Source organism: Gymnodraco acuticeps, unplaced genomic scaffold (assembly GCF_902827175.1).
Source record: "Gymnodraco acuticeps unplaced genomic scaffold, fGymAcu1.1, whole genome shotgun sequence".
In the NCBI taxonomy this organism is placed as follows: domain Eukaryota; kingdom Metazoa; phylum Chordata; class Actinopteri; order Perciformes; family Bathydraconidae; genus Gymnodraco; species Gymnodraco acuticeps.
In genome coordinates, this window is record NW_022992103.1 from 550,162 (window position 1) to 576,775 (window position 26,614).

General features: G+C 40.2%; 1 protein-coding gene and 1 long non-coding RNA gene across 3 annotated transcripts; both read left to right on the forward strand.

Moving 5' to 3' along the window:
- The first annotated feature begins 4,246 nt into the window (after positions 1 to 4,246).
- Positions 4,247 to 4,684, forward strand: LOC117537685. Its single transcript, XR_004567755.1, has 3 exons — positions 4,247 to 4,331; positions 4,433 to 4,522; positions 4,619 to 4,684. It is a non-coding gene; the product is annotated as an uncharacterized LOC117537685 (long non-coding RNA).
- A 1,190-nt stretch (positions 4,685 to 5,874) lies between these two features.
- On the forward strand, positions 5,875 to 25,644 carry LOC117537691 (apoptosis regulator BAX-like). 2 transcript variants are annotated; one of them, XM_034203002.1, is made up of 6 exons: positions 5,875 to 6,132; positions 6,314 to 6,344; positions 8,124 to 8,288; positions 15,926 to 16,064; positions 22,637 to 22,741; positions 23,549 to 25,644. In XM_034203002.1, the coding sequence occupies exons 1-6, from the start codon at positions 6,105 to 6,107 to the stop codon at positions 23,687 to 23,689; spliced, it is 609 nt and encodes a 202-aa protein (XP_034058893.1). In that variant the 5' UTR covers positions 5,875 to 6,104; the 3' UTR covers positions 23,690 to 25,644. The 2 variants fall into 2 exon arrangements, with proteins under 2 accessions (XP_034058893.1, XP_034058894.1); XM_034203003.1 differs by having other exon boundaries at positions 5,875 to 6,123.
- The last annotated feature ends 970 nt before the right edge of the window (positions 25,645 to 26,614 follow it).

A 26,614-nucleotide genomic window follows, 5' to 3' on the forward strand; every position in this document is an offset into this window, starting at 1 on the left:
TGGGCTCAATGTGTGTCTTGTCCGTTTTCGTTGATTTTCGTTGATCGCTAAATTCACCTTGTTTCCCTTTGTTTATAATATTATCACCGCTTTTGTTTTGAAATCACTTCCGTGAGTTTTGCCCCGCCCCTCGCTCCAATGACCATTTAGTAAGGTAAAAAGCAAAAAGGCCTCTCAAACGCTCTTCCGTTTACGTGTTTAATAAATAAAAACAATTGGACGGTAGATGGATTCAATCTGTGTAAAAAAGGAAATCAAATTGTTATAATAATGGGTGATGTAACATTAATGACATACATTATGAGGTCCTTGGCACTCATGGGTGTCTCCTTGGGTCATTTTGTGATCATGGGGTATCACCCTTACAGCATCAGGACAATATTATATGGAGTCAGACACTGGTAATATTGATGTGTGTTTTGTCTTTTTGTATGTGATATGGACCTTGAGTCTGGAATAAAGATTGGAATTACTGGACGTGTAATGGAGGCTGATGCATTGACTGGGACTGATGGAAGGATGAGGCTGATGAGACTGAAGAATCTGTGAGGAACGAACTAGTGGCTGAGAAATAATCATATATTAAAAGACAGCAGCATCATAAGAGGCCAACAAGAGTGACAGTGTGTCAGTGTGCTGAAGGATAGTTGTGACCAGCTATCCAGGCCAGTCTCTAGACTTTCCAAGGTGTAAAATGCTGCTGCCGGAGTACTGACTGGAAGTATTGCTGATATCATGTCTACCATCCTCTTAAAAATACTCTGTCCAATAATATCAGTCTCATGAAGAAAGGTGTTTTAACGCAGATTCAAAATAGCAGAGAAACATGCATTCTTGTTCTCAGGAGGGGACAGAGGAATACTGGAAAAGTACACAGTAAGTACTTCATAGTAGTACTTGTGGGGGTAGTTTCACTAGTACTGAGTCCAACAGGATCAATCTCACGAAGAACTAATGGAAACAAAAAATAATTCCCTCATCAGTTTGGCCCCGCCCCTCGCTCCAATGACCAGTAGATCTTTTAGTAAGGTAAAAAGCAAAAAGCAAAAAGGCCTCTCAGACGCTCTTCCGTTTACGTGTTTAATAAAGAAAAACAATTGGACGGTAGATACACAGATTCAATACCATGCTGGGCAAATATTGTTATTGTCAGTTAATTTGTTCATGCATGTAACATCATATGATAGCAGGGTACATGGTTGTCCTAATGTAGTTATCTGAGATAATCACAAATGTTTCATATAACAGTCAGTGAAATTCAGAGACCATCCCAAGACTATGGACATGTGGACCTCAAGAAATTCTGTGATGCTGTGGCTGTGGAAATGCTCAGTCAGGGTTTCATTCCATGTAGGTCACACAGACTGAAAAGCCAGCTATTGAGACCTAAACGTTTGTCTGAATTATAAGAATGTATGAAGATTAGAATGGTTTCTGAAACAATGCATTTTACAATTGTCCCTAAAGATGGTAAGAAGAACCCCTTTGTAGTGCCTCTGAGTTACAACAACTGGGCACCATGGATCGGGCCACAAACCAGGCACTCTGACCTCATCCTGAACACTGAATTTCAAAAGATCCCTACAACTACAATGAGGAGCGGCTTTCTGATGAGATCATCAACTTGAAGGTGATTATAATGTGAAATAATTTGGAAAATGCACCATGCATGTAATTAAAGTGTACTTTATTTGCAGAATTGGCTTAATTTCTACAACAGGTAGAGGAAGTAAGGGCACTCTGCAAAAAATGTGGTCTGGACACCAAAGGCTCCAAGACAGATCTTGTCCTCAGACTTAGAGATAAGATGTCCAATCGAGTGACTTATAACAAAGTCTTTGAGAAAGTTTGGGGGGCCTCAGGTTAGTGAAATAACATTATAATTATATTCGAAGATGATTACACCTGTTCATATTTCTTGATTTGCATCGTTTTTCACACAGATCATGGAGTTATGTATTTGAACTAGGGCTGTCAGTCGATTAAAATATTTAATCGCGATTAATCGCATGATTGTCCATAGTTAATCGCGATTAATCGCAAATTAATCGCACATTTTTGATCTGTTCTAAATGTACCTTAGAGGAATATCTTTCAAGTTTTTAATACTCTTATCAACATATGAGTGGACAAATATGCTTTATGCTAATGTTTATTATCATTTGAACAATGACAAATATTCTCATGAATATTAAACACAACAACCTCTGAACATTACAAATATTCGCCTCAATTCAACCTGGAACCTCTCATTCAATAATACAATACAAATGGTGTGTGTGTGTGTGTGTGTGTGTGTGTGTGTGTGTGTGTGTGTGTGTGTGTGTGTGTGTGTGTGTGTGTGTGTGTGTGTGTGTGTGTGTGTTCGTTGGAGCTATGTGCAACTCAAGGCATATGCTCGAACGGGAGCTGCCTGGACGCTGCAATCATGTTGCGCACTATCCGTGCTGAGTGTGCTGACTTTTCGTACAATGTCCCACTGTCTGGCTTCCTGCATAAAGTCAAGTGCTCGGCGCAGTTGTGGCGAAATGTCGCTCCTCTGTTTTCATTTAAACAGCTCCATATCCGTTAGCGCAGCTAGCTAGCACCAGATGCTAACAACAACAATGCACGTAAGGTCTCTCTCTCGCTCGCTCGGGCCACACATACACACACCCTCCCGGTCCTCCCAATAGCCAGTCGGTGCCTGCCGGTGAGCGTGGAAGTGTGGTCTGCCACAAGCAGACGACAGGAGCGGGGCTGTCAGCATCAGCTTGTAGATGGTATTTTAAACTCGATGCGCTCTGAAACTACGGGGCGGCCGAGGAAAAAAAATACACATGCGTTAATCGCGTTAAAATAATTAGTGGCGTTAATTTTTTTTGCGTTAACGCGTTATTAACGCGTTAACTTGACAGCCCTAATTTGAACACATTTCATCCCCAAAGATCCCTACCATAATGTTACTAACTTAGACCTCTGCTTTCAGGTGGCTGGGCTGTGATTACTTGCCCATGTGGGGTTGTCTATTCACTTACATTTAACCTCAGAGCAGAGAGCCCACGGGACAATGTGGATCTTTTGCTGTCGTGGAAACACTTTCCCAATGTCACTGAATGACTATTCAAGGGGAGTGGCGGTGCTTGGTAACCGTCGACAGCCAGAGACATTTCAACCTTTTCAAGGACGGTTAATGGAGCCTACTCCAGAGAACACGAAGCAGGCTTCAGAGGGCAAGCTTCATGTGAATATGCCATGGTTGAAACACCCCAAAGTTCCAACAGATGGAAATGGCCACCCTCTCACTGGTTCTTCGGAGCATTATGCACTGAGTGATGTATTCCACCAGGGGAACAGCAAAGATGAAAGGGATGTTCTCAGAAGGATAGAGCTTGTGCCAGAGCTGGCGGGGCGCATACACAGTCGATGTGCGGAACAACTGTTCTCAGGAATGAGGAAAACAATTACTTTTTGAACATGACAACACCCTTATGCAACACCCTTAACACACATATTTCTGCAAAGAAATATAGTGCACCACTACAATGTGACAACAAACAACAAAGCTAAAGAGCAATACAGAAAAATCATCCCAGCAGATATGGAAATACAGCTTGATGTCAATGGGAGGATATCATTAGGTGAAGCATTTCTTAGAATCATTATGTTCTTGTTCTTTTATGTGGTTATCTGGAGATATCTACTAAAAACTAATATTATTTAATTTCAGCAGCTCCTCCTTCACAAGTTGGGATGGCCAGTGCATTTTCAGAACACCACAGAGATGGTCAGGAGCAACAGGAGTTAAGTTATCTGCTTGATATTGACAACTTGTATTCATACAAGTTGTACTGTATAAAGACATACATTTTGTGTTGTTGATTTGTTATCAAGTGAATGAGGCCAAGGACCAGGGAGACTTTACTAGTATCAACACAGTTATGGTAAGCAAAGGTTGCTGGGGACAGGAGCGTCAGGAGGTTAAAAAAAAACAAGTCAAGTGAACTTGTCAGCAGTTTAAAATATTGTATGTTTGCTAAATATGACTTAAAATGCCGGTTTTATTTTTATTTTTTCTTCCTTTAGCTGGCACAGGTTCTGGACAAGACCCAAAGCCCAAGCACACATCTAGCCTTTGTGAGCAAGATGGCTCTCACGCGGTCAGATCTTTGGAGTTTGGGTTTGGCTAATGGCATGGATGGGATGGTAATCAGAGTGATCACGCTCTTTGTTTCTTGTACTCTTTCTAACTGATTTTGTATTAATTGCATGTTTCATGTACTCTGTATTTTACTGACTGTGTGTTTGTATTCTGCCAGATCCTGAACAGCTGTCTTACAGTTATTGAGAAGGTATTGAAGCTGTTCTAAAATATGTAAATACATGTATAAAACATACTATATTATACCAAACAATTATAAGATATTACATTATGAAACTACATCTGTTACAGAGAGTAGATGGCGTGTTTGCTGCCAACAGCCATGTTATAGCTGCCTGGTTTCCACCATCTTCCACCATCAATCCGATGCAACACCTGCCGGTATTTGTATCATGATTATCCATGTTGCTGCTCCATGTTCTTGTACCAACTCATTACTGTAGTCACATCAACACAACTGGTTTTTTGCTTTTCCAGGAAAATGCAGCAAACCTCCAACGGCTTCTCCTTCCAGTGTGGGAACCTGGAACCTGGACACTCTGTGTGAGTACATGTAGTTCAGTCTTTGCTATTGTTTGTTTACTGTCCTTAGAAGTTTGCCATGCCGCAAATAGTGTTTCTATCTTTCAATTCAACGCTTCATTTAGTTGTATAATACAGATCCTACAACTTTATAATATAAAGGGTGGGTTCTAGATGAAAGGTCATTGGATGTCATTTTGTCACAGGAGAGGTTTGCCTCAAGAATAGATCCTAGGTATGTAATTTCCTTCTTACTTGTGACAATAATGTCACCCACTGCAACTGAGAAGTCGTCGGATTTGCTTTGATTATGTTTCAAACCGAAGAGAATGGACTCTGTTTTACCCAGGTGTAATGATAATTTATTATCGGCGAGCCAGGTGCAGATTCTGCCGAGCTCGGAGCTGAGGGTTTTTTCAACCTGCAACCTGTTCCTGTCAGAGACCAGCAGGGCTGAGTCGTCCGCGAACAGGAACAAGTTGCAGTCACATGCTGATGACATGTCGTTTGCATAAATTAGGAATAGTAACGGACCTAATATGCTTCCTTGTGGAACACCACAGCTCACTGGGAAGGGGGGGGGGACAGAGTACCGTTTACCTCCACCATCTGTTCTCTCCCCTCCAGGTAGGATTGCATCCAGCTCACCGATAGTTTATCAAAACCAATTGCTTTTAGCTTGTCAATCAGAATGGGGTGATTGACAGTGTCAAAAGCCTTTTGTAGGTCCAGCATCACCGTGCCGCAGTACTTGCCCTCGTCCACCTCTTGTTTGATGTGGTCGCTCAAATAAAGAAGGCATGTGTCAGTGGAGTGGGATGTTCTAAAGCCAGATTGAAATTCATAGATTAGTTTCTTTTCCGCGAGGTACTTTTCGACCTGTTCATATACTATTTGTTCCATGACTTTCGAGATGGAGGTAAGTATAGAAACAGGGCGGTAGTTGGGTCCAATTTGCTGCCCTTTTTGTGCAGGGTATCATAGGCCTATTACCAGTATCATTATATATATATATATACATTAATAATATAAGATATAATATGTTACTTTTGTGACTGGGTAAGTACATAACGCGGGAGTCGGGACGTGCCTCAAAGGTTGAGCCCCCGTCCACGTTGAGCTGAGCTCCCGCCCACGTTGAGACGTTGAGACGTTGAGGCATTCGTACTGCATTGAGGGGTAGGCTACTACGCATGTGTCAGGTCTACCCGGATATGTTCAGCGCAGCCCGCTCCTCAGGGTTTACTTTAAGACGGGACTCCAAGAACTTCACTTTCGGCTTTTTCTATTAAAGGACCAATGTTGGTATTTCATGTGAACAGTGTTACATTTATTTCAAACACCGTCTCAGGTTTTTGAGGGTGGTTTTATCTGGCAGTGAAGTGAAGAGGCAGAGTTTCTTCAAGAGTTTCTCTCAACTTTAAATCCCGGTCTTTAAGCCATGGCGTGCGAAGTGAACGGTATGTCGGGTACGTTTCTCATTTTTAATGTACAGCTCGAGTCCAAATGAAGTTGCAGAAGTTAAGAATTGTTATTATGTTTGCCTAATATTTTAATATCGCCCGCGGCTTTCAAAATACAGTAGGCTACTCGTGGTTTAGGCAGGGTATGGTCATTTGAAAGTAACTAAAGCTGTTTTACTCTCCACAGATGCGAGGATAGGAGAAGCCCTGATCATAGAGTAAGTTCCTTCACTCATAATAATCATTATAAGTTGTATTAGAAAAGGCCTTTAAAATATATTCCAAGGCATTTTACATAATAAAACATGCATTAGCAAGAAACAGTAACATTAAATAACCGCTCTTATAAATAGATTTCATTCAACCACATGTTAAAGACTTTTAATTATTCAGTTTACAATAATGTTCAACCAAAAACAACAACATTCAAATCAAAACATTTACCAATAAATAGGGCTGATTGGTTGATTAATCATTATGCTAGTTCTGATTTAATAGATATATTTTAAAATACAAATGTAAAAGGGTCTATTTCCTGCCACCTGTAAAGACATTTTCTACGATCACGCCCGAGTGAGCATGCTAAACAATAATGAGAACCGGTTTTAGCTCTTTTTGTCTACCAGACTACCATTTTTATATATTTATTGTTGTGCTCATGTATATATATATAAAATCTTTGGGACGATGGGGAAACAGCATTTCAGTCTCTCTGGTTGTACAACACTCAGAGATATTGATAATTGAGTTGACTTTGACTAGTTGCCCTGACCTGTAACTAGTGTAACTTACTTCCTCAGCCCAGTATCTAAAGCACAGCAGAAAACACTCTTGAAAACATCAAATGTTTGTTCATTTTTTAACTTTCACTTCCCTTATTTTATTCAACTCTGCATGTCACCTTTTTTAATGAACAATATAGCATTTTCTACCTTCAATCAGTCGTTTAATTCCTTATCCAAAGCCAGTTTTAGTCTCAGTGCACGTTAACAGATAACGCACTTACAGTAAATCACACTTCTTTGAACTTTGTGATCATGACAGGAGATACGAAATGGAATTGGTGTTGCACCGTAAACCTGGCAGGATGCACGTTATGAGCATCCTGGTTTATCTTGATCTATTCTTGCAACACACAGTCAGCTGTAAAAAACACACCTCACACTCTGCATCACCATCACCCTCTTAAACTGTTTTAAAATGTATATTTCTACATTTACTGGACTCATGGTAGAGCGGACGACCTAGTACCTCGATGTTTACCCCCCCCATATCATTACCTGGCACTATACTTACATCACCACGAGCGGCCAAACTCTCTTAGACTCATCAGCATGATATCTTATTCATATGAATACACCACTGTTATACATTGTAATAAACATTACATATTGTAGTTCAATGTGCACATTTTTACTCTAACTTCTCATGTTAATATGCATATCTTTATTTTATGATCTGTTCATTTTAATTTCTTACTTTAACTTCTTGTGTTTATATACCTATGTATATATTAAAAATAATTCTGATTCTCACTTCAGCTTTACTAAAGGCAGAAGTAGAAAACATTTTATTTTATACTTTTTTGTATTTTATATATTTATATGTCTATTAATGAGAAATGTTACATATATTATTAAGAAAAAGGGCAAATATAATTTATAATAATAATACATTTCATTTATATAGCACACTTTAAAAACAATGTCATCTCAAGGTGAGAATGGTGAGAATTGTTGTGATAGCCTTAAAAATGACACAGTGTACAATAAAGTAAAAGGAGCCACACATTTGTGCTTAGCTTTATTCATTTGTTTCAAATAAACACATACATGAATTCAACACAGATCAGACTGCCTTTTTTCCAGATACCGAGTTAAAACGGGGAAACCAACATACTTGGGGGCGGGGACTGAGTGGAAATGGGACGCCATCTCAAACCACTGAGTTATCCGGCGGCCCCCCAGTGAGATTTTTAACGTCCTGTTCTCTTCCAGGATCATAGAGGTGGAGCTGAAGGACATGCCCCCAGAGGAGGTCCCGCCCCTCACTCCGCTCACTGCCAGAGTAGAGAGTGAGCAGGAGCAGAGGCTGGTGACTCAGCTGGCCAAAATGGTGTGCATCATCGGGGACCGGGTCGCAGGCGACCAGGAGCTCCGAGAGTGAGTCTCAGGGTAGAAAACTGACCACGTCCATGGAGCTGGGTTTTATATGAATTGGTGCAGGGATGATGCATCTCTTCACGCCGGTTCGGAAGTTAGAACTGTCAGGTCAACAAAAAGCAATGGGATTTCTGCTTTGGTTTTTGGAATATGGCAATACAATTTAATATATGGCACAAGTTTATGATACTTAGATAGATAAGATAGATACATATATACTTTATTCATCCAAAGCTGGTATATTGCTTTGTCACAGCAGCTTTTTTATTTTTTATCATACATTTTTTATTGCAACATCTTCAATTTACAACACAGTACAGAAGACAATTCAGGTTGCACAACATTTTGGATTAATTCAATCCCATCCCACCCACCTACCTACCCACCCACTCCATCGCCCACCCATCCACCGGGGCAACAATATCCCCTCAGGGATAGCATTCTTATTTGGTCAGGAGCTCCTTTAAGTTAGATATCAGATCTGTCCACATTAAAATTGTATCAGGTTTTGCATCGTTGATTCTCGCAGAGGACAGTTCAAGGTAAGAAATGTTCAAAAAACTCTGAAGCCAGTGAGAACTTGAAATATCGTGAGGAGGTTTCCAACGTTGGACTATAATCTTTTTAGCTGCAGTCAAGCCTGTTAGCCAGATTTTGTGAGTTTTCCCCGTAAGGGTAAGGTGAGATTCATCATTTAGAAGATGTACAGCAGGTTCCATTGGTAATCTCAACCCTATTAAATCTGTAACGGAGCGTCCACACAGCAGCGTGCGTTGACGCTTGGAGGTGGGCGTATCTGAAGCTTGGGGATTTTTTGCGAGCAACGCGACCAACAACCAATCACATGAATCTCCCGCCCCCGACATACAAAGCAATAGCAATGTTAAAACGAAGTAAACTGGATATAAAATCCCCAAACAGGCGAAAACCTACCAGTTTCACCCACTGTCTCTGCCACCTCCCTCCATGCATCGCTCCTCTGGTTTGTATCCCGGTAGATGAACATAGACTGATCATACAGCACCGGGTGATTCACTACCGCTACAATGAATTTTCCCTCCATTTTTTTGAATATGAGGAAATGACCTGCGTAGTCTCTCCCAGCATACACGCGGTTTGATTGGCTAGCGATTGTACTGGCAGATTTGAATAAACGGGATTTCATTGGCTGACGCCTCCATCGAGGCGTCAAAAGTTGAACATTGCTCAACTTTTGACGCCAGCTACGCCAGCAACGTTCCACGTCGCTTCCCAAAATGCAGTTCGGCTAAAAGTGACGTCACGCCATTCAAAGTGAATGGGCAGAAGCGTTGGAAGCTTCAACGCACGCCGCTGTGTGGACGGGTCGTAACGGCCCGTCTACACTAGAGGCGTCGAAAAAGCTTGAAGCTGGGCGTGTCTGAGGCTTGGCGATTTTTTGCGAGCAACGCGACCAACAACCAATCACATGAATTTTCCCTCTATTTTTTTGAATATGAGGAAATGACCTGCGTAGTCTCTCCCAGCATACACGCGGTTTGATTAGCTAGCGCTTGTACTGGCAGATTTGCATAAACGGGATTTGATTGGCTGACGCCAGCTTCGAGCAAGCATCGAGCCTCAAAAGTTGAACATTGTTCAACTTTTGACGCCGATAGACGCTCGCGATGCTTGCAACGCCTTGCCATGCTACCCACAATGCAGTTCGGCGAAGTTTGAAAATATCCTACGTCACCCCATTCAAATGAATGGGCGAAGCGTTGAAAGCATTTTTTGACGCCTGTAGTGTAGACGGGCCGTAAGGGTACTAATAACCTTCCCCCAAAAGTGTAATACTCGTGGACACTCCCATACAACATGTAAGAAAGAGCCAATGGTTCCCTGGTGACAAAATGAACAATACGGGTCAGGTACCAATCCAATTCTGTGTCTAATTATGTGGTAGATATGCTCTATGACAACATTTCAGATGTATATACTGATGGTTTGGGTTTTTTGAAGCACCCGTAACATTAGCCCAAATTGCATCCCAATCCAATTATTGTCCTAAAGTAGATATTTCCCTATCCCATGCTCTCATGCCTGATGTAGGCATATAGTTCTGGGAGTTAAGATTATTATAGATAAACAAAACTATTTGTTTGGGAGCACTTTGCACCCAACTCAGAATAGGATGTTCTTTCAAATCTGACCCCCAGGGGACCCCATAGGCTTTACAGGCAGACCCCTGTTCTAAAGTAAAAGAAGAGAGAGTGTTGATCAATATTATATTGAGAGACCAGTTTTTGAAAGTCAAGAATACAATTTTCCCCATTAATGTCTTGAAGAGTTTTAATACCTTTATTCTCCCAAGCTTTGTTGTTAAATGGTTTCCCCCCAGTCAATAGGTTATGATTGTTCCATAATGGAGATGACCTACACCACACACTCTTAAAGTTTAGGAATGTCCCTGATGCTCTGAACACTTTAATCATATAAGTTAAAATTGGACCGTACAGTAAATCACATTTTTTGGTAGATATACCTGAAAGGAGAAAGTCCCTTAATCTTATCGGCGCTATTAAATCTTGTTCCATATTCTTCCAAGATGACATTTTATCTTCATCTACCCAATAGCTGAAAGATCTTAATATGAATGCCCAATGATATAGTTTAAAATGTGGGCATGCCAATCCCCCATCTGATTTTCTATACTGAAGAGCTGACCATTTTATACTGGGTCGTACCATTCCAGATGTAGCATCGAAGTAAAGAATCTAGTTTTTGCCAGTATCCTGTTGGAGGTGCTAGAGGGATCATTGAGCTTACGAAATGTATGCGGGGTAATATGTTCATTTTAACAACCGATAAACGGGCTGGGACTGATGCTGGAAGGTGTTTCCATCTTGTAATATCTTCTTCTATTTTCTTCAAAACTAAAGAGTAATTTGTTTTAGCTATAGATGATAAGGAAGTACTCACCTTAATACCTAAATAGAGGACCTCATTTGAAACATTGATTTGGGGTGGGAGGGACACTTCACTTTGGCCTATGTTAAGAAGCATCAGTGTTGATTTTGATAGGTTAATCTTGTATCCCGAAAGCTGCCCAAACTGCTCCACTACTTCCAAGACACAGGGGAGGGTTCGCTGAACATCTGCCATACAGACTAATGTATCGTCTGCATATAGTGATATAGAATGTGACGTTCCACCTATTGTGATGGGGGAAATCTGAGGACAATTCCTAATGAATTGTGCGAGTGGTTCGATCGATAAATTGAAAATTAAAGGAGACAGAGGGTCTCCTTGCCTTGTACCCCGTTTTATGTCAAATAAGTCAGAGAAGCTTCCTCCCACGCATACTCGAGCTGTAGGATTCGCATACAATGTTTGAATCATGTTAATAAATGTATCTCCAAATTTAAATTCTTTCAGAACCCTCCATAGATATGGCCATTCCACGCGATCAAACGCCTTTTCAGCATCTAAAAACAAAAGGCCACAGGCAGGTGGAATTGTATGTGTTGCGCCAAGAATGTGCAGGAGTCTCCGGATATTATCAGATGCGAGCCGCCCTTTAATAAAGCCTGTTTGATCTGGGCTTATTCATTTCCCAACCAATGTCTCAAGTCTAATAGCTAAGACTTTGGACATTTTTTTGAGGTCAGCATTTATCATTGATATTGGGCGATAGTTAGAACATTCAATTGGTCCTTTCCAGGTTTGGGTATAACCGTAATCAGAGCCGTATTTAAGTCTTTGTGGAACATACCCTTATTGGTAGCCATAATTAAGTGTTTCTAACCATACCGGTCCAATAATATCCCAAAATGTAAAATAGAGTTCCACAGGTATGCCATCTATATCCGGCGTACAGCCCTTATTTGTAGCTTTGACAGCTTTATAGAGCTCCTCCAGCGTGATAGGTGACTCCAGTGTTTTGGTGTCATCTAATGATAATGTAGGGAGGCCTAATCCGCTAAAAAAATTGGCGAAGTCTTCGTCAGAAGGGACTGAGCTACTTGAATACAGTTCTTTAAAGTAATTTTTAAATGTTTATTTATCTCCTCTGTAGAAGATACTGTTCCGCGTTTATTACATCTGATTGCTGGTATGGTCCTTTTAGCCTCTTGTTGTTTTAAAGTTAATGCCAAAAGGTGGCTTGGTCTGCTGCCTTCTGCATAATACTTGTGTTTGGTTATATGGATCATATATTCTGCCCTGTGTCTTAACTAGGTCGTTAAGTTCTGCTTGCTTTGTTTTGAGCTCACTTTCTATTGTTGTTGTGTATCTCTCTTTTAGGACTTTTTCCAACATATTACATTTTTCTTCTAGGTGAGAAATATTTTGCAGTCGGCTTTTATGTAGGTGGGAACTGAACCGTATAGCATTATTTCGTATAAAACCCTTGATGGTGGCCCAGACCACCGTCACATCTGTGACGCTATTCTTATTCAAGATTATAAATTCGGTCAGTTTTGATCTCAATTGTGATATAAATGTGTTGTTCTTTAAAAGGGTTGTGTTGAACCTCCATCTAGTAGCCCCATTTTTTATATTTCCATAGTTAAAATTAGCTAAAATTGGGTTGTGATCCGAGAGATGTCTGGGTAGGAACTCAATTGACTGTATTGAAGGCATCAGCCCAGAAGATACAAGAATGTAGTCTATTCGAGAGAAGGTTTTATGTCTCGTGGAAAAAAATGTATAGTCTCTCACAGATGGATTATGCACCCTCCACACATCAATTAAGTTTAAGTCTGTTATAAAGAGATTAAGTGCTTTGGAAGCAGATTCTTGAGAACTTGATAGAGTTGCAGCAGATTTGTCAAGGTTATTGTTTACAAAAGCATTCATGTCCGACCCAACATATAATTGGTAGTCATTTAACTTTAGTAACTGTGAAGTAACTGAGGGAAAAAAATCAGCTTCAAATACTGTCGGGGCATATATGCTAACAAAAGCCACTTTTTTACGTTGAATAGATGTGCAGCAATAGGCTAGACGTCCTTTATTGTCAGAGCCAATCCTTTCAATTGATACATTTATGTTACGCCTCATAAGTATCATAGCTCCTTTAGTGCGAGTGCCATCAGTTGATGCCACAATAGGTTTATAGAATCTGTTTTGAATCCTTGAAGTGTCATTAGGTTTAAGGTGTGTCTCCTGAAACATTGCAACATCTATCTTCTTTCTGCGCAAGAAATCTAAGATTTTTGAACGTTTATACGGAGAGTTAAGTCCTCTTACATTAAATGATACAATATTCAAATGTTCCAATTTATCTGTATGTGTATTTATTCCCTGGACCTGTTGTGAGTTGGTGGTGGATCCCTGAGTTACAACCCTCCCCTTTCCCCCCCCATTCGACCCTCTTCTTGGTAACATCTGTGAGCGTCACTTAGCTACATCTAACACTGAACACTGATTGTTCCCCCCCCCCCTTGCATAAAGATAAAGCATAGCAGATCTCACAAACAGTAAAACTGAGGAATAGAAAACCCCTTTTAAACCGATCAACCTGTATCATTACAACCATCCCCCTCTCGTTCTCATGAAATGGTATAGCCCATATACAGACCGTTGCCTGCCGATGACGTCATACATATCACGCGCCCATGAATGTAAACAGTGGAGGCATTACAAAGTTTTCAAAACACGCCTCCAGCTTCCCAAGCCTATTCCGTTATAATGTACATTATTTATGCCGCATATCACTCGAATTTAAAGTATATAGTATGGGCGGAATATTACCTTAACACCATATAAACATGGCAATTAAACAATAACATTAGAACTCTTATCTGCTATAATTTGAAAATAAACTGGCCCCTATTTCAACATATTCAAGTATCGAGGCTTAACGAATATTGTCCAATATAAAATAAGCATAGAACATCACCTACATAGCGTCTACCTGCCCATAGGTGCCAGACTTTTCTCTGTCCTTATTGCAGATCCATCTCCTCCGTTGGCACAGGTAGCGTATTCAATGTCCAGGATCTTCTCGCATGTCCACCGTTGATTTAAGGGCTTCTCTCGCCTCTTCTGCAGAGTTAAATGACATCCTCGTGCCCTTGTTGTTCACTTTCAGAATTGCCGGGTATATGATGAACGAGTCGATCCCCTTCTGTCGAAGTTTAGTGCGGATCTCCTTGTATTCCTGTCGCTCCTGTGTCGTACCGGGGCTGTAATCGGCGAAGAACAACAGCTGTGTCCCGTCTTGGAGAGTCGGTCTAGCTTTCCTCGCGCCTTCAAGAATGGCCTGTCTGTCGGTATAGCGTAGTAGTTTGAGAACCATGGTCCGCGATCTTGAGGTGTTGTTGGAGAAAATACGATGTGCCCTATCGATTTCCAGTGGATTATTGTTGGGGCTCTTGATTGAAGGTATAGGCAGCATCTTTTGAAGGTAACCCCTGGGATCATCGCCCTCAACACCTGTTGGTAAGTTGACAATCCTTACATTGTTCATTCTGGACCTGTCCTCCAATTCATTGAGCTTCCTTCGCATCTTTGTCACCTCCATGATACACGTGCTAGTTTCCTTCTCATTCTTGCGCACGGCAACCTGAATACTCTCAATCTTATTGAAAACCGTCTCAAACTTTTTTGCGTGACCATCAGCGTGTTCTTTTAATGACCGGAGGATGTTGCCGTTTTCGACCAAGTGCTTCTCTATAGGATTGAGAGCCTTCTCAATCGCACCCTGTAGCATGTCTGCTACTGTTCCCTGCAGAGTTTCCATCTCATCCGCGATAGCTTGCTTGATTAGCATAGCTATATCGATGGGTGAATCGCTAGCTTGCTGTTAGATTCTTGTTTTTTAGTCGGAGTCTTTTCCTTCTTTGCTGGAGACATTTCTTTTCTCAAATATGTGTTATTACTGTCTATGAGTTGCAATACATATGAAAAAAGGGGGGATTTTGTTAAGCGCTCAGTATCTTGCTGCCATCAGCCTCGTGCTTCACCGGAAGTCCTCACAGCAGCTTTTTGACGGTCAATCTACAAAAATGTCCAAATAAAAATACATATCAAAATAAAAATATACATATTCTCAGTAAAAAGGCATATATTCAGAGGAGTATTACGCATTATAAAATATACAGAATAAATTAAAATACTCTCTAATATACCAATCTACTAAATATATAAAACATATACAAATATTGTACTAAATACATTAAAGAATTGTGCACAGCTTTGAATTGAAAGTGAAATATATCCTGTGAGGCTACATTATGTAAGTGCAAATTGTTCATGATAATAGAAAGGGAGGACCTGAGCAAACTATGGAGCAGTGAGTTCTCTGCTGTCAGAGGTGTTGTGTTATTGTCTGAGGCAAGAATGACTTCCTGTGTCTGTCCTTGTGACAACAGAGCTGGAGCAGACTGTTCACATGTCTTGTTCAGCAGGATAATCTCCACATATTAACACCACACTATGCAACCAGCAGAAGTAAAAAGCTAACAGTAGGCATTAAGACGCTCTTCAAGTCCCCATCACTAAGCTAGAGGTGGCTAATGTTGTTGATGACGTATACTAGTCTCATTTAGTCCCTTCTGTTCTAACAAAGAACACGTTAAAAAAAACAGGAAGTGCTAAAATGCTAACTAATTTCCGAGTTTAGGACTCATTCCTGCACCTATATAACCCCTCCTCTCTTGTGTCTGTTGCAGTGTGATAGATGGGATCGCTGTTTCCTCCGGCTCTAAGCGAGACAACTTTAAGATGGTGGCCGACAAAGTGTTTGAGCATGGGATCACCTGGGAGAGGATCGCTGTGCTCTTCTACGTCGCCGGCAAGCTGGCTGTGAAGGTGGGTTAGACTGTTAGTGCCGCACATCAGAGTGTTAATAAATGGTCTTTAGAGCACATATGTATGCACCACATATACCAAAGAAAAACCCTTGTATGTGTTCCTCGTATGTGTAAACCTAATTGGTAATGAAACCGATTCTGATCACCTCTTGAGTGATTTGTTATCAGAGGAGGCTTTCAGTACCAAAGCTTACTACCAGAGTATTTTAGGTTCTCACTTTCTATGCACTAAAGGATTTTTCTACTTGACACCCTGTGTTTAGAGGGAACAGGTATTAGCTGAGCTTGAAGTGACTATCCACTAAAAAGCTAGCTCTGCTGTACTATTTAGCCTTTTAACTACCTTTCTCTAAAATAAGTGAAATTGTGTTGACTCTGTACTTTTTAAATATATATTATTTGTATTTTTGTATATGTTTAATAGGATGAGGATAGTTATTCTTGATCAATAGAGTTCTGTAGGGCAGTGGTTCTCAACTGGTCAGGCCTTGGAACCCTGCACTTTTTCCTTTGTCAATAGATCGCGACCCAACATTTTGAACCCCTCAAATCTATTCAACAAAAAATGATGCTGTAATATATATATACGCTTTTCAGCATACATTTTTAATGAAAGTGAAGTACAGTGCATATATCCCTTATATCCAGGGCTGCACATAACTGGTGCGCAGGTGCGCATGCGCACCTCCGCCAAAAAAAGAGCACCGGGTCATTTGAAACAAAGCGCATTTGCGTACCAACATTGAAAGAGGGAGAGAGGGAGAGAGAGAAGGGAAAAGAGAAAATAGAGGATAGATGAGAGAGAGAGAGAGAGAGAGAGAGAGAGAGAGAGAGAGAGAGAGAGAAAGATATTTGCGAGTTGCATATGAACCATGATATGAACTCAGGGCCGGCCCGTAGCACTGGCTAGACGTTCGCCTAGGGCGCCAGATCTGGGGAGGCGCTGCGCTGGCAGTTCTGGGAGGGAAAAAAACATTTCTGACCGTTGGCGCTCATCCTAATTTTCGGCCTTGATGTAACAATATTCATAATTAAGTAAATGTAACACCCTTTTCACCCCGGTTACATGTTTCATTTGCCCTGTACGATGGGCGCTGTAAGTGATGAAAATGGGGGATGTTGGCTTATCTGGCGCCCGTAGCTCACAGCCAAAGTGCGAGGGAGAGAGGGAGGGTGCACCGGTACCAGCGCTGTTGTTATTAGAATCTGGTGCTAGCTGCTCTAACGGATATAAGAAGAAGATGTTTCTACAATAATGTGGAGGGAGAGTCCTCTCCAGTCAGACTGAGAGGCTGATACTACAGCTCAGTGAGGTAAAGGACTCTGAGTGTTTAGATAGTTCACTTTAGTCTAAGTTCAAACGGTTTGGTCACAATTGATGTAAACACATATTTCCAAGGCACTCCTTTATAATTATTGGGATAAACAGGTTTGAAATCATTCCAATGTATACTATAGGACAGTAACCAAAAATATCCTTTAAAACTGGAGAGATAACAAAATTTTTTAAGGTAAAATAAGATATGAATGAACAACATAAATAAAATAAGTTACATTAAATTGTTATTGGCTATGGTAGGTTATTGGTTATGTTCACATACTTATTTGATTACATCCACTTGTCTAAGATGACAACAGAGACTTTCGACCCAAACCCAGCTGTTGACTTGTGGATGCAAGCAGCTAATCGCAGACTCAACCAGAGAGGAAGAAGTAGGCCTACATCATCAGCTACCATGTCTGACAGAGAGGAAGACAGTGAGGAGAACAGTCGGGAGGGTAGTGATGACAGCTTGTAGGATTACTGGTCGTGCTAATGTTGTCTTGTGTTCACCTCTGCATGTGTGTTCTGTGTTCACCTCTGCATGTGTGTTCAGCGCGTGTGTCTGGCAAATAAAGTCAAGACCCCCTCAAAAGTTACGGTTTATTTCATTTTAAGGATGAGCACCAAGCAACATCTCCAGGTGCTCCTTTGAGAACCAGGGCAAAAAAAGTTATGTGCACCCCTGCTTATATCCCTCCATAGAACTAAAGAATGTTTTAAGGTTTAATGAGTTGATGGAATCAAAGCTGAACTGTATAACATAAAAAGGCAGTCATGCTGAAAACCCATCCCCAGCAGGGGGTCTGGGGGGATTCTCCCCCGGAGATTTTTAGAAATACTAACATAAACTACACATTCTGGTACTCTGAGACGAAAATAAATAAATCTATTACTACCCGACATATTCATAATATTTTCTGCCATTGTTTGTTTGTCACTTTGTTCTGAAGCTGAACTTGCTGCTCCACACAGAGAGAAGAGCAAAGACGAGATAGTCTGTGTGAATTACTTTAAATTGTGGGTAAGGGTAGATAGCCCCCATTGTTCTGTGACCTGTCAATCTTCAAACCGGGGGTCATATTTCATGTGTTCATTTGTATCTGAAGTTGTACCCATGGATGTATAAAGAATAGTTCTACCGCAAAGTTATTCTCCGTGGGGACTTCCGGCAACAATCTTGATTCTGATTGGCCAGAAGACTCGAAAAAACATCAGCAAAGATATTTTATTGAGAAGATGATCACTACGTGACAGAAGTTTTCAAAACCGTTTATGGTCTCCGGTTCTTCCAGTCCAACGCCTACTGCATGCACAGCGTTAGAAAATCTGGCCTTCAAAATAAAAGTTTGACTTTTTTCAAAAAAAGAAAAACAATTTTTTCAAAAAAGGTTTTTCTTCACTCACACACTCGAAACGGGTTTGCGACCCACCAGTTGAGAACCACTGCTGTAGGGATCACATCGTTTTATTAGAAGGTTATCTGGCTCCCTCTGCAAAATAAATTGAGGTAAACAAGCATTTATGATATTTACAATTATTTTTCAGCAAAAATTATGTTCAAAAATAAAAACCAATGTTGCGTAAATGTAATCTCTAGCGGCCGAGGCTATATACAGGACGGTCCTGTACACAACGCCAAATGGCTATATACAGTACCGTCCTGTACACAGCTCTCTGAAATGGCTATATACAGTACCGTCCTGTACACAGCTCTCTGAAATGGCTATATACAGGACGGTCCTGCACAGAAGCCCTGAAATGGCTATATACAGGACGGTCCTGTATATAAGGTCTCTGAAATGGCTATATACAGGACCGTCCTGTACACAAGCTCCGAAATGGCTATATACAGGACCGTCCTGTATACAAGCTCCGAAATGGCTATATACAGGACCGTCCTGTAAACAGCTCTCTGAAATGGCTATATACAGGACGGTCCTGTGGATAAGATATCTGAAATGGCTATATACAGGACCGTCCTGTAAACAGCTCTCTGAAATGGCTATATACAGGACCGTCCTGTAAACAGCTCTCTGAAATGGCTATATACAGGACGGTCCTGTGGATAAGATATCTGAAATGGCTATATACAGGACCGTCCTGCAGCTAACGTCAAATGACTATACACTGTATACAGACCGGGCTATTATAGCATGCTTAAGCAAGTTTCGCGGGTGGTAATGTAGGGATAGGATTCACAGATAAATATTCTCACGACAACATTATTTTCAATGAGTTTCCCCTCAATATAAAATTGTGGCAATTAAATCTCTTTCCATGCCAATTGCTTAGCTTTTTATGCTGATTTCAGTCTTTTTTTTGGCTTATCTTTTTATGTTGTTTCAATCATTTTCTACTTTATATTTTCCAATGCACAATGTTTTACTTGTAAAGGATATCACTGCATACTTTAAAGACTACTCGGTTTTATTAAAACTGAAGGGTTTTTTTTAAAGAATACGCCGACATTTCGTTGACGTGTGATTTTGCATTGAAAGCAACACAAATCATTTATCGGCTACGCCGGCATTTTTATTTTAGAAATCGGAGAAACCGTATTTTGAATTGTATGTAGTATGCTGTACATTTTTGTAATTTATCCTGCTGTAAACGTTAATTGTACACCAATTATATCCATATTTCTGTAGACTACATAAAAAGCGACTCGATTTTTCTGCCGATAAAGACGTGAAAATCCCATGAAATGTCAGGTTTCATTTCTAAAATTGGTGAAGGTCACCCTCTGGTTTCAAACTAGGGCTGCAACAAACGACTAATTTGATAATCGATTAATCTATCGATTAATGAAACGATTAATCAATTATTCGGATCGTTAAGGTTTTAACTGTACTACTACTTATATCGATACTGCTTATCGATCCGGTCCTTTTAACGATAGTATTATCGGTTCTTTTGACAAGAAATAAGGTAAACTAACTAAACAAATTGTGAACAAAACTAACATTGCTTTTTATTTTAATTAAATGCATAATATTTCACATCAAAAGAAACAACAATGTTTTAACAAATCATATTAAATAATGTGATGACAGAACTGTAAACAGAATAGCTGAAACTTTAACAAAATAAATACCTCAGTTACCTCTCATCATTAACCCATGTTTGTATAACTGAGTTAACTCCGTGTGTTGCTGCTAGCATACAGAACACCTGACGTGGAAACGTTACTCGTGGATGGGGCTACAGAGCTGCTAGAAAGACAGTGGAACCCGGTGCATTCCTCCGTCTGAATGTGGAGCACTTTTGATACATGTTTAGACAAATTGCTCGTGTTACCGCCCTCACATGCTAAACTCTTATTGCACTTTTGGTAACGAGTATTGTCCACATCGAGACGGCTAAAGTTTAACCACACCTCGGAGCGCGTTCTCTCTGCCATCTCCTCCGTGTGTGTGTGTTGCTGCATGTAGCAGCTGCGTGTGTGTGTGTGTGTAAACTGCCCCGCCCCCTCGCAAGCAGGCGGGGGAGAGATCTCTCGTCTGAATTGGGAAGATCGAAAATACATTATAGACGCATTTTATAGTCATATTGCATATTAGAAACGGAGACTGCGATATAATGTTTATGTAGCAATAATACATATGACATATGTTTTAAATGTCTCCTGTACGGTCCTGTATATAGCCATTTCAGAGACCTTATATACAGGACCGTCCTGTATATAGCCATTTCAGAGGGTTGTGTACAGGACGGTCCTGTATATAGCCATTTCAGAGGGTTGTGTACAGGACGGTCCTGTATATAGCCATTTCAGAGACCTTATATACAGGACCGTCCTGTATATAGCCACTCCCATCTCTAGCAATAAAAAGCTTATGCTAGACTATTAACAAACTACATCACACTCCCATGACTTGACATCAACATCACTAAGCTAAAGGTGGCTAATGTTAGGTTTGATCAGGGTTGCCAACTTTGGGTACCTGGCTGGAGTGAGATTTTGATATCATGCGTTTCATTACACATATGCGCACAAAATGACTGCTATTGTGTCAGCAGTGGGACCTTAGCATATATATAGGATATACAATATATACAAATACACAATATTGGACACATACTATAAAGTGCACAAAGTTTCATTCACTAATGAAAGTCAAACACATGTTTGTTTCCACTGTTTTATTGTGTGCATAGGCCTGTCGCGATAAGCAATTAATTGACTTATCGTACGATAAATAAAAATGAACTCCATAACTTTTCTGACCTCGATACATTTCTATTTACATGAGGATGTGACTAGCAGTTTGAAAGGATGTACTTGAATTATTATATATTATCATTATGTCAGTGGTCTAAAATGGTCATACAACGGTGCCGACAATATTATCGTTTATCGCAATGTTTTCCGGGAAAATGTATCCAACAACATTAATTATCGTGAGAGGCCTATACATGAAACACACACACACAAACAGACTCACTCCAAACTGCCAAATATATTAATTAACGCACTCTCACTCTCATATAGTCTTTGACTCTATTTTGGCCTATAGTAGAACAATATGCAGCAGACTTTTACTCTTTTATCATTTCTACTGGATCTTAGATCTACGCATGCGCAACACGGGTCGGGGATTGACCAACCGGCTCCCACTGCTCTGCTGTCTGTTAACGTTGTTAAGAGTGGTGGGGGCGGATCCACAGCTTGAGCAGCTGTCAACTCAACATTGTAAATAACCAACCAAAAACGATCGCCGGTTCATCTTGTTTTTGGCGTGAGAATAGTTTGGGCAGCGTGAGAGCGTGAGATTGAGAGTGAAAGCGTGTGTCACACGCCAGATGCGTGAGAGTTGGCAACCCTGCTTTGATGATGATAAAAACATCACACATTATTTTGTTCAGCAGTCTCAATTAGCTACTTGTTGTTAACCACCATTCTTAAGAGACATAAAAGCTTCTAAATGTATGAGTGGAATATTTACTGTCAAATCTATGTCGTAGAACAACAAATTTGACTAACCACAGCCCCCTAACCGAAAACCCATCGGCTTCCACGCGAGGGAACTGGAAGTGCAAACATCTAGAATTGTTTCAAGGTTTCATTTAGAGACTTTGCAAGTTTGTTTGTGATGGTAGCATTAGGTTTAGATTAGCATGATATTAGCTAGCATGCTAAGCTAACCATCGATGGTTATCAATGATCCAGCAATGTCATTGAAATAAACCACAGTCTGGCAGCCGCTAAACCTTGTGTATGGACTTTATCTGTGTGTGTGCATCAGATGGTGGAGGCTCATCTCCCCGAGTCAGTGATGGAGATCCTGAGATGGACTGTGGATTTCTTCAAAAAGCATCTACTAGCCTGGATTCGGGATCAAGGAGGATGGGTATGTCGGAACTTCATTTCTTCCTTATTTCTTTTCACTTTTTGAGGGTTTTCCCTTTCCTGTAGTGTGTTATAGGTTTTAGTGCATGTAAATGGTCTGCAAAGACGACAATCCCTGTGTTCCCTCCAGAGGAAGTTTCTCTCCCACATACTCCCCCCCCTGCCTGAAACGCCTCCATTGGATTCCCTTGTTTACTTACATCACTAAGTAACACTCACATTTCTATTGGCTATTGCTCCAACACATTATACGTGATAGGCTAGGGGGCGGGACATCACTAAGCGGTTAACCAATCACAACAGAGCCGGCCAGCTAACCAATCAGAGCAGACTGGGCTCTGGTTTCAGACAGAGGGTGAAAAGAGGTGCTGCAGCACAGGCAGTATGAGAACAATAAAGAGCTTTTTGAATGGAGACATGTCCCGGTAGAGACACTAAAGACTGATATGAAGCTGAAAATGAGCAGAATAGGAACACTTTAATAAATTTAAAAAATACAACTTGTTCACTTGTATAATGTAAGTATATTTTACCAATGTTTATATAATTTGTTTTAATAATAAGTTGGTCTATAACTGTGTATAACTTATTCTGTATTTTATATTATGTTATCTAAAATAGTCTCTTGATATATAAAATAAATGTTTAACCCTGTTTATGTATATAATTATTTTTATAAACCAATTTTCCAATTTGGAATCAGATTTTGAAAGTCAGTTAGTTGATACATTTTTCGAATCTGATCTTTTCTAAATATGTTCTCCCGAGTCATTACGATGGACCACAGTATTGAACCTGTCTCTCACAGATCTACAGCTTCCCTGAGCTGGCCCAGTTGTCCATGCAGAGCGTGTCCATGATGAGCGCTCACAGCTACGGCCTCGTCCTCATCTTCGTCGCCGGCCTGGCTATAGGAAGCATCATCACCTGGAGACTAAGCAGAAACTGAGGCACACACACACACACACACACACACTTTGCGACATCTTCACTGCAAGACAGTTTGAGTGTGTGTGAACGGGGTAGCAAGAGGTAGGTCACAATAGCGTGATGCAGTGATAAGTCCTAAACCCACAAATCCAATTTGAGCACTTTCGGGTTCCCTCGTCTGTTAGTCAACGTCTTTTTAATTCATGTTTGGTTAGATGCCTTAAATGGGGCGAAGCCTGCGAGCTAGTTCAGGCAGTCAACTCGAGCACTTATGCTGCATTCATACATAACGCCCCCTTGCCACTCTACAACCAACCAAACAGAGTCTCCTTAATATGCCGCTCTATTTAACCTGCCAGATCTCTCTCCATGCATTGCTTGATGCTGCTATTGCTGCAGCTACCTCTACGTCGCTGCTGCCCCACCACCACCCCAGCTTCCACCCCAGCTTCCACCTGTAGGCTCGGGGGTTAGTTATTTGATCATCACTCATCGGTGCTATGTATATCTATGGAGTGATGATGCCCGAGCCTAGACGCCAAACTCAACTATATGCTGCTTCTAATAAACATGTTAAAGAAACACGTGAGTTGTCTGACTGAAATAAGATCTGTGATTAACACAAGCTGAAGAGATGTTTTGTTCTACGACCTAAAATACACGAGTAACTATATGGTGAATGTCTGAAGCTGTTACATTTCTTGAAAATGGTAGTTGCTATCGAGTGGCTAAATTAGGCTCCTAAAGGCAGAATATTAGCCGCCTTTCGCTTAGCGTTGGTGACGTGAAGTCCTGCGACAGTGTAGTTCTTTTATAGCATTACATTAGCTTTTTTAATTCTGTCGATTGCGTTTGCGCTTCAAGAATCATAAAATGGTTTTAATATGTGGAGATTATCCAGCTGATTAAAACGAAATGTTGTGTTTTCCAGTGTTCTTATTTTTTGCAATATTCCAAAATTGAGTCATGACGATGCTTACTTCAAGGTCGGCCTGCAAAAATACGTCATCACTGCTTCGCTCGATATTGACACAAAAGTAATTCTGTGCTTTTACCAAATAGATCAGAGCGGTTGTCATATCATGTCCTGATGTTGCCATGAGATGCCATCCACACAGGCTACCTTCTCTAATGTTCATCTATGCAAACTTGAAAGAATTAGTATCAGAATGTCAACCTCACCCTGAAGCTTTATACCAGACCAAATAACACATCCTACTCAGGTATCTCATGTTTAGATGTCTTTTTTTTTCTAATATACAGAAGGCTTCCATCTTCTTGTAGAGATATGGATCTTTAGTTCGGCTGAGTGACAGCAGTTTATTCAGTAATAAACATTTCATTATCTTAAGGGAGCATTTCCATTCACGTATACAACACTGTGCCTCAGGTAGAAACTGTATTCAATGTTAATGATAACCTGGATTATTAAATAATATAATAATAATTCACAAATAAAATATCAGTAAAAGATGTAAATAATTACTCTATTTATATAAGTCTATTTTTGACATATTGATTTAATGTTTAACGCAAATAATCTTAGTCCTTGAAAAATGGTGCCCTTCAATAAGTAAACCATGATGTAACATGATGTATTCCACTGGTTTACTGTTATGGTGATTTTACAGTTTATTTGCACAATAAAAAACCTCAAGTTAAATGACTTTAACACGGGCAGATACAGGTTCCTTCTGTCATTGGAGAATCTTAAGAAAAAATGTGTGCATGTGAACTTTTACATTTAACAAGTGTGAATTGCACTTGTTGCCTTTGTATGGGAGCTGTGGTGTAAAGTACTTTTACTTTTGGTACGTTTGATTGTTATACTTTTGTACTTTTACTTGATTCCAAGACTTTGACTTGTAACAGAGTAGTCTTGTTTTTCCACAAGTACAAGATCGGAGTACTTCTCCCACCTCTGTATTGGAGATTACAAATAAAATCATGGACTTCAAAGATTCTAAATTCTTATTTGTATTGGTTCTGGTTTTATTTAATGCAATTATTATTATTATCAGGTGCAGGGTTTCCATCTCATGTTTGTCCACCAGAGAGCGCTGCCATGTTAACTTTACTGTAAGATGTCCTGTCACAGTCATAGACTTTAAATATACTAAGGTCACAATCCATAAAAAAACTAACTAAAAGGCATCTTTTTTGAAAAACGTGTGTCAATATTTGTTTTTTATATTATTTGTTAACAACCAATTTGTAACCCTAACTCTTTAGGGACTCACTGACAAGGAACAACTGTAAAAATAGAAATATAAAGACAAAAATAAATAAAAGTCATAAAGTAATTGAAGGCAAATTAAATACAAAAAAACAAATATGTAGCAAATGTATTTATGTAGTTATTTTAAGCTTGGTCATTCAGGGTTATTCACATAGCTACCCCTAACCTTTAAAGAGGACCTATCATGCAAAATGCACTTTTTGATGTCTGTTATACATAAATATGTGTCCCCGGTGTGTAAAATAAAACCCTCTCTCTTTTCCTCCGTACCCAAATCTCTAAAAACGGGGCTACAACGGAGCTGATCTGCGTCCGATATGACGTAATATCGGAAATGTAGGCTGGCTTTACACCCACTGCCCTATCAGAAACGTTGCTATCAGAAACAATGCCTGACTGTTTTGGACGTAATATGGTCGTATAAGCAGGAAATAAAAAGGAACTCACCTTGTGGTATAACCGGCAAGAGAGAAAGCCTTTGACTTCCATACTGTTTCAGAAATAATCCATGATATGGCGTTTCATCACCGCAATATCTGCCGGTAGCATCTCCCGCATGAGCTCAGCCCCCTCCTTTTTTTTATTATCAACTTTCTTTTAAAAAGAAAAAACTTTATACCCCAAATTAGCACTTTTGAAACAGGAAGTGAAATGGAGGGATATGAGGTATGGCTAGAATGGGTGATCTGTTTGGTATTTTGAGCA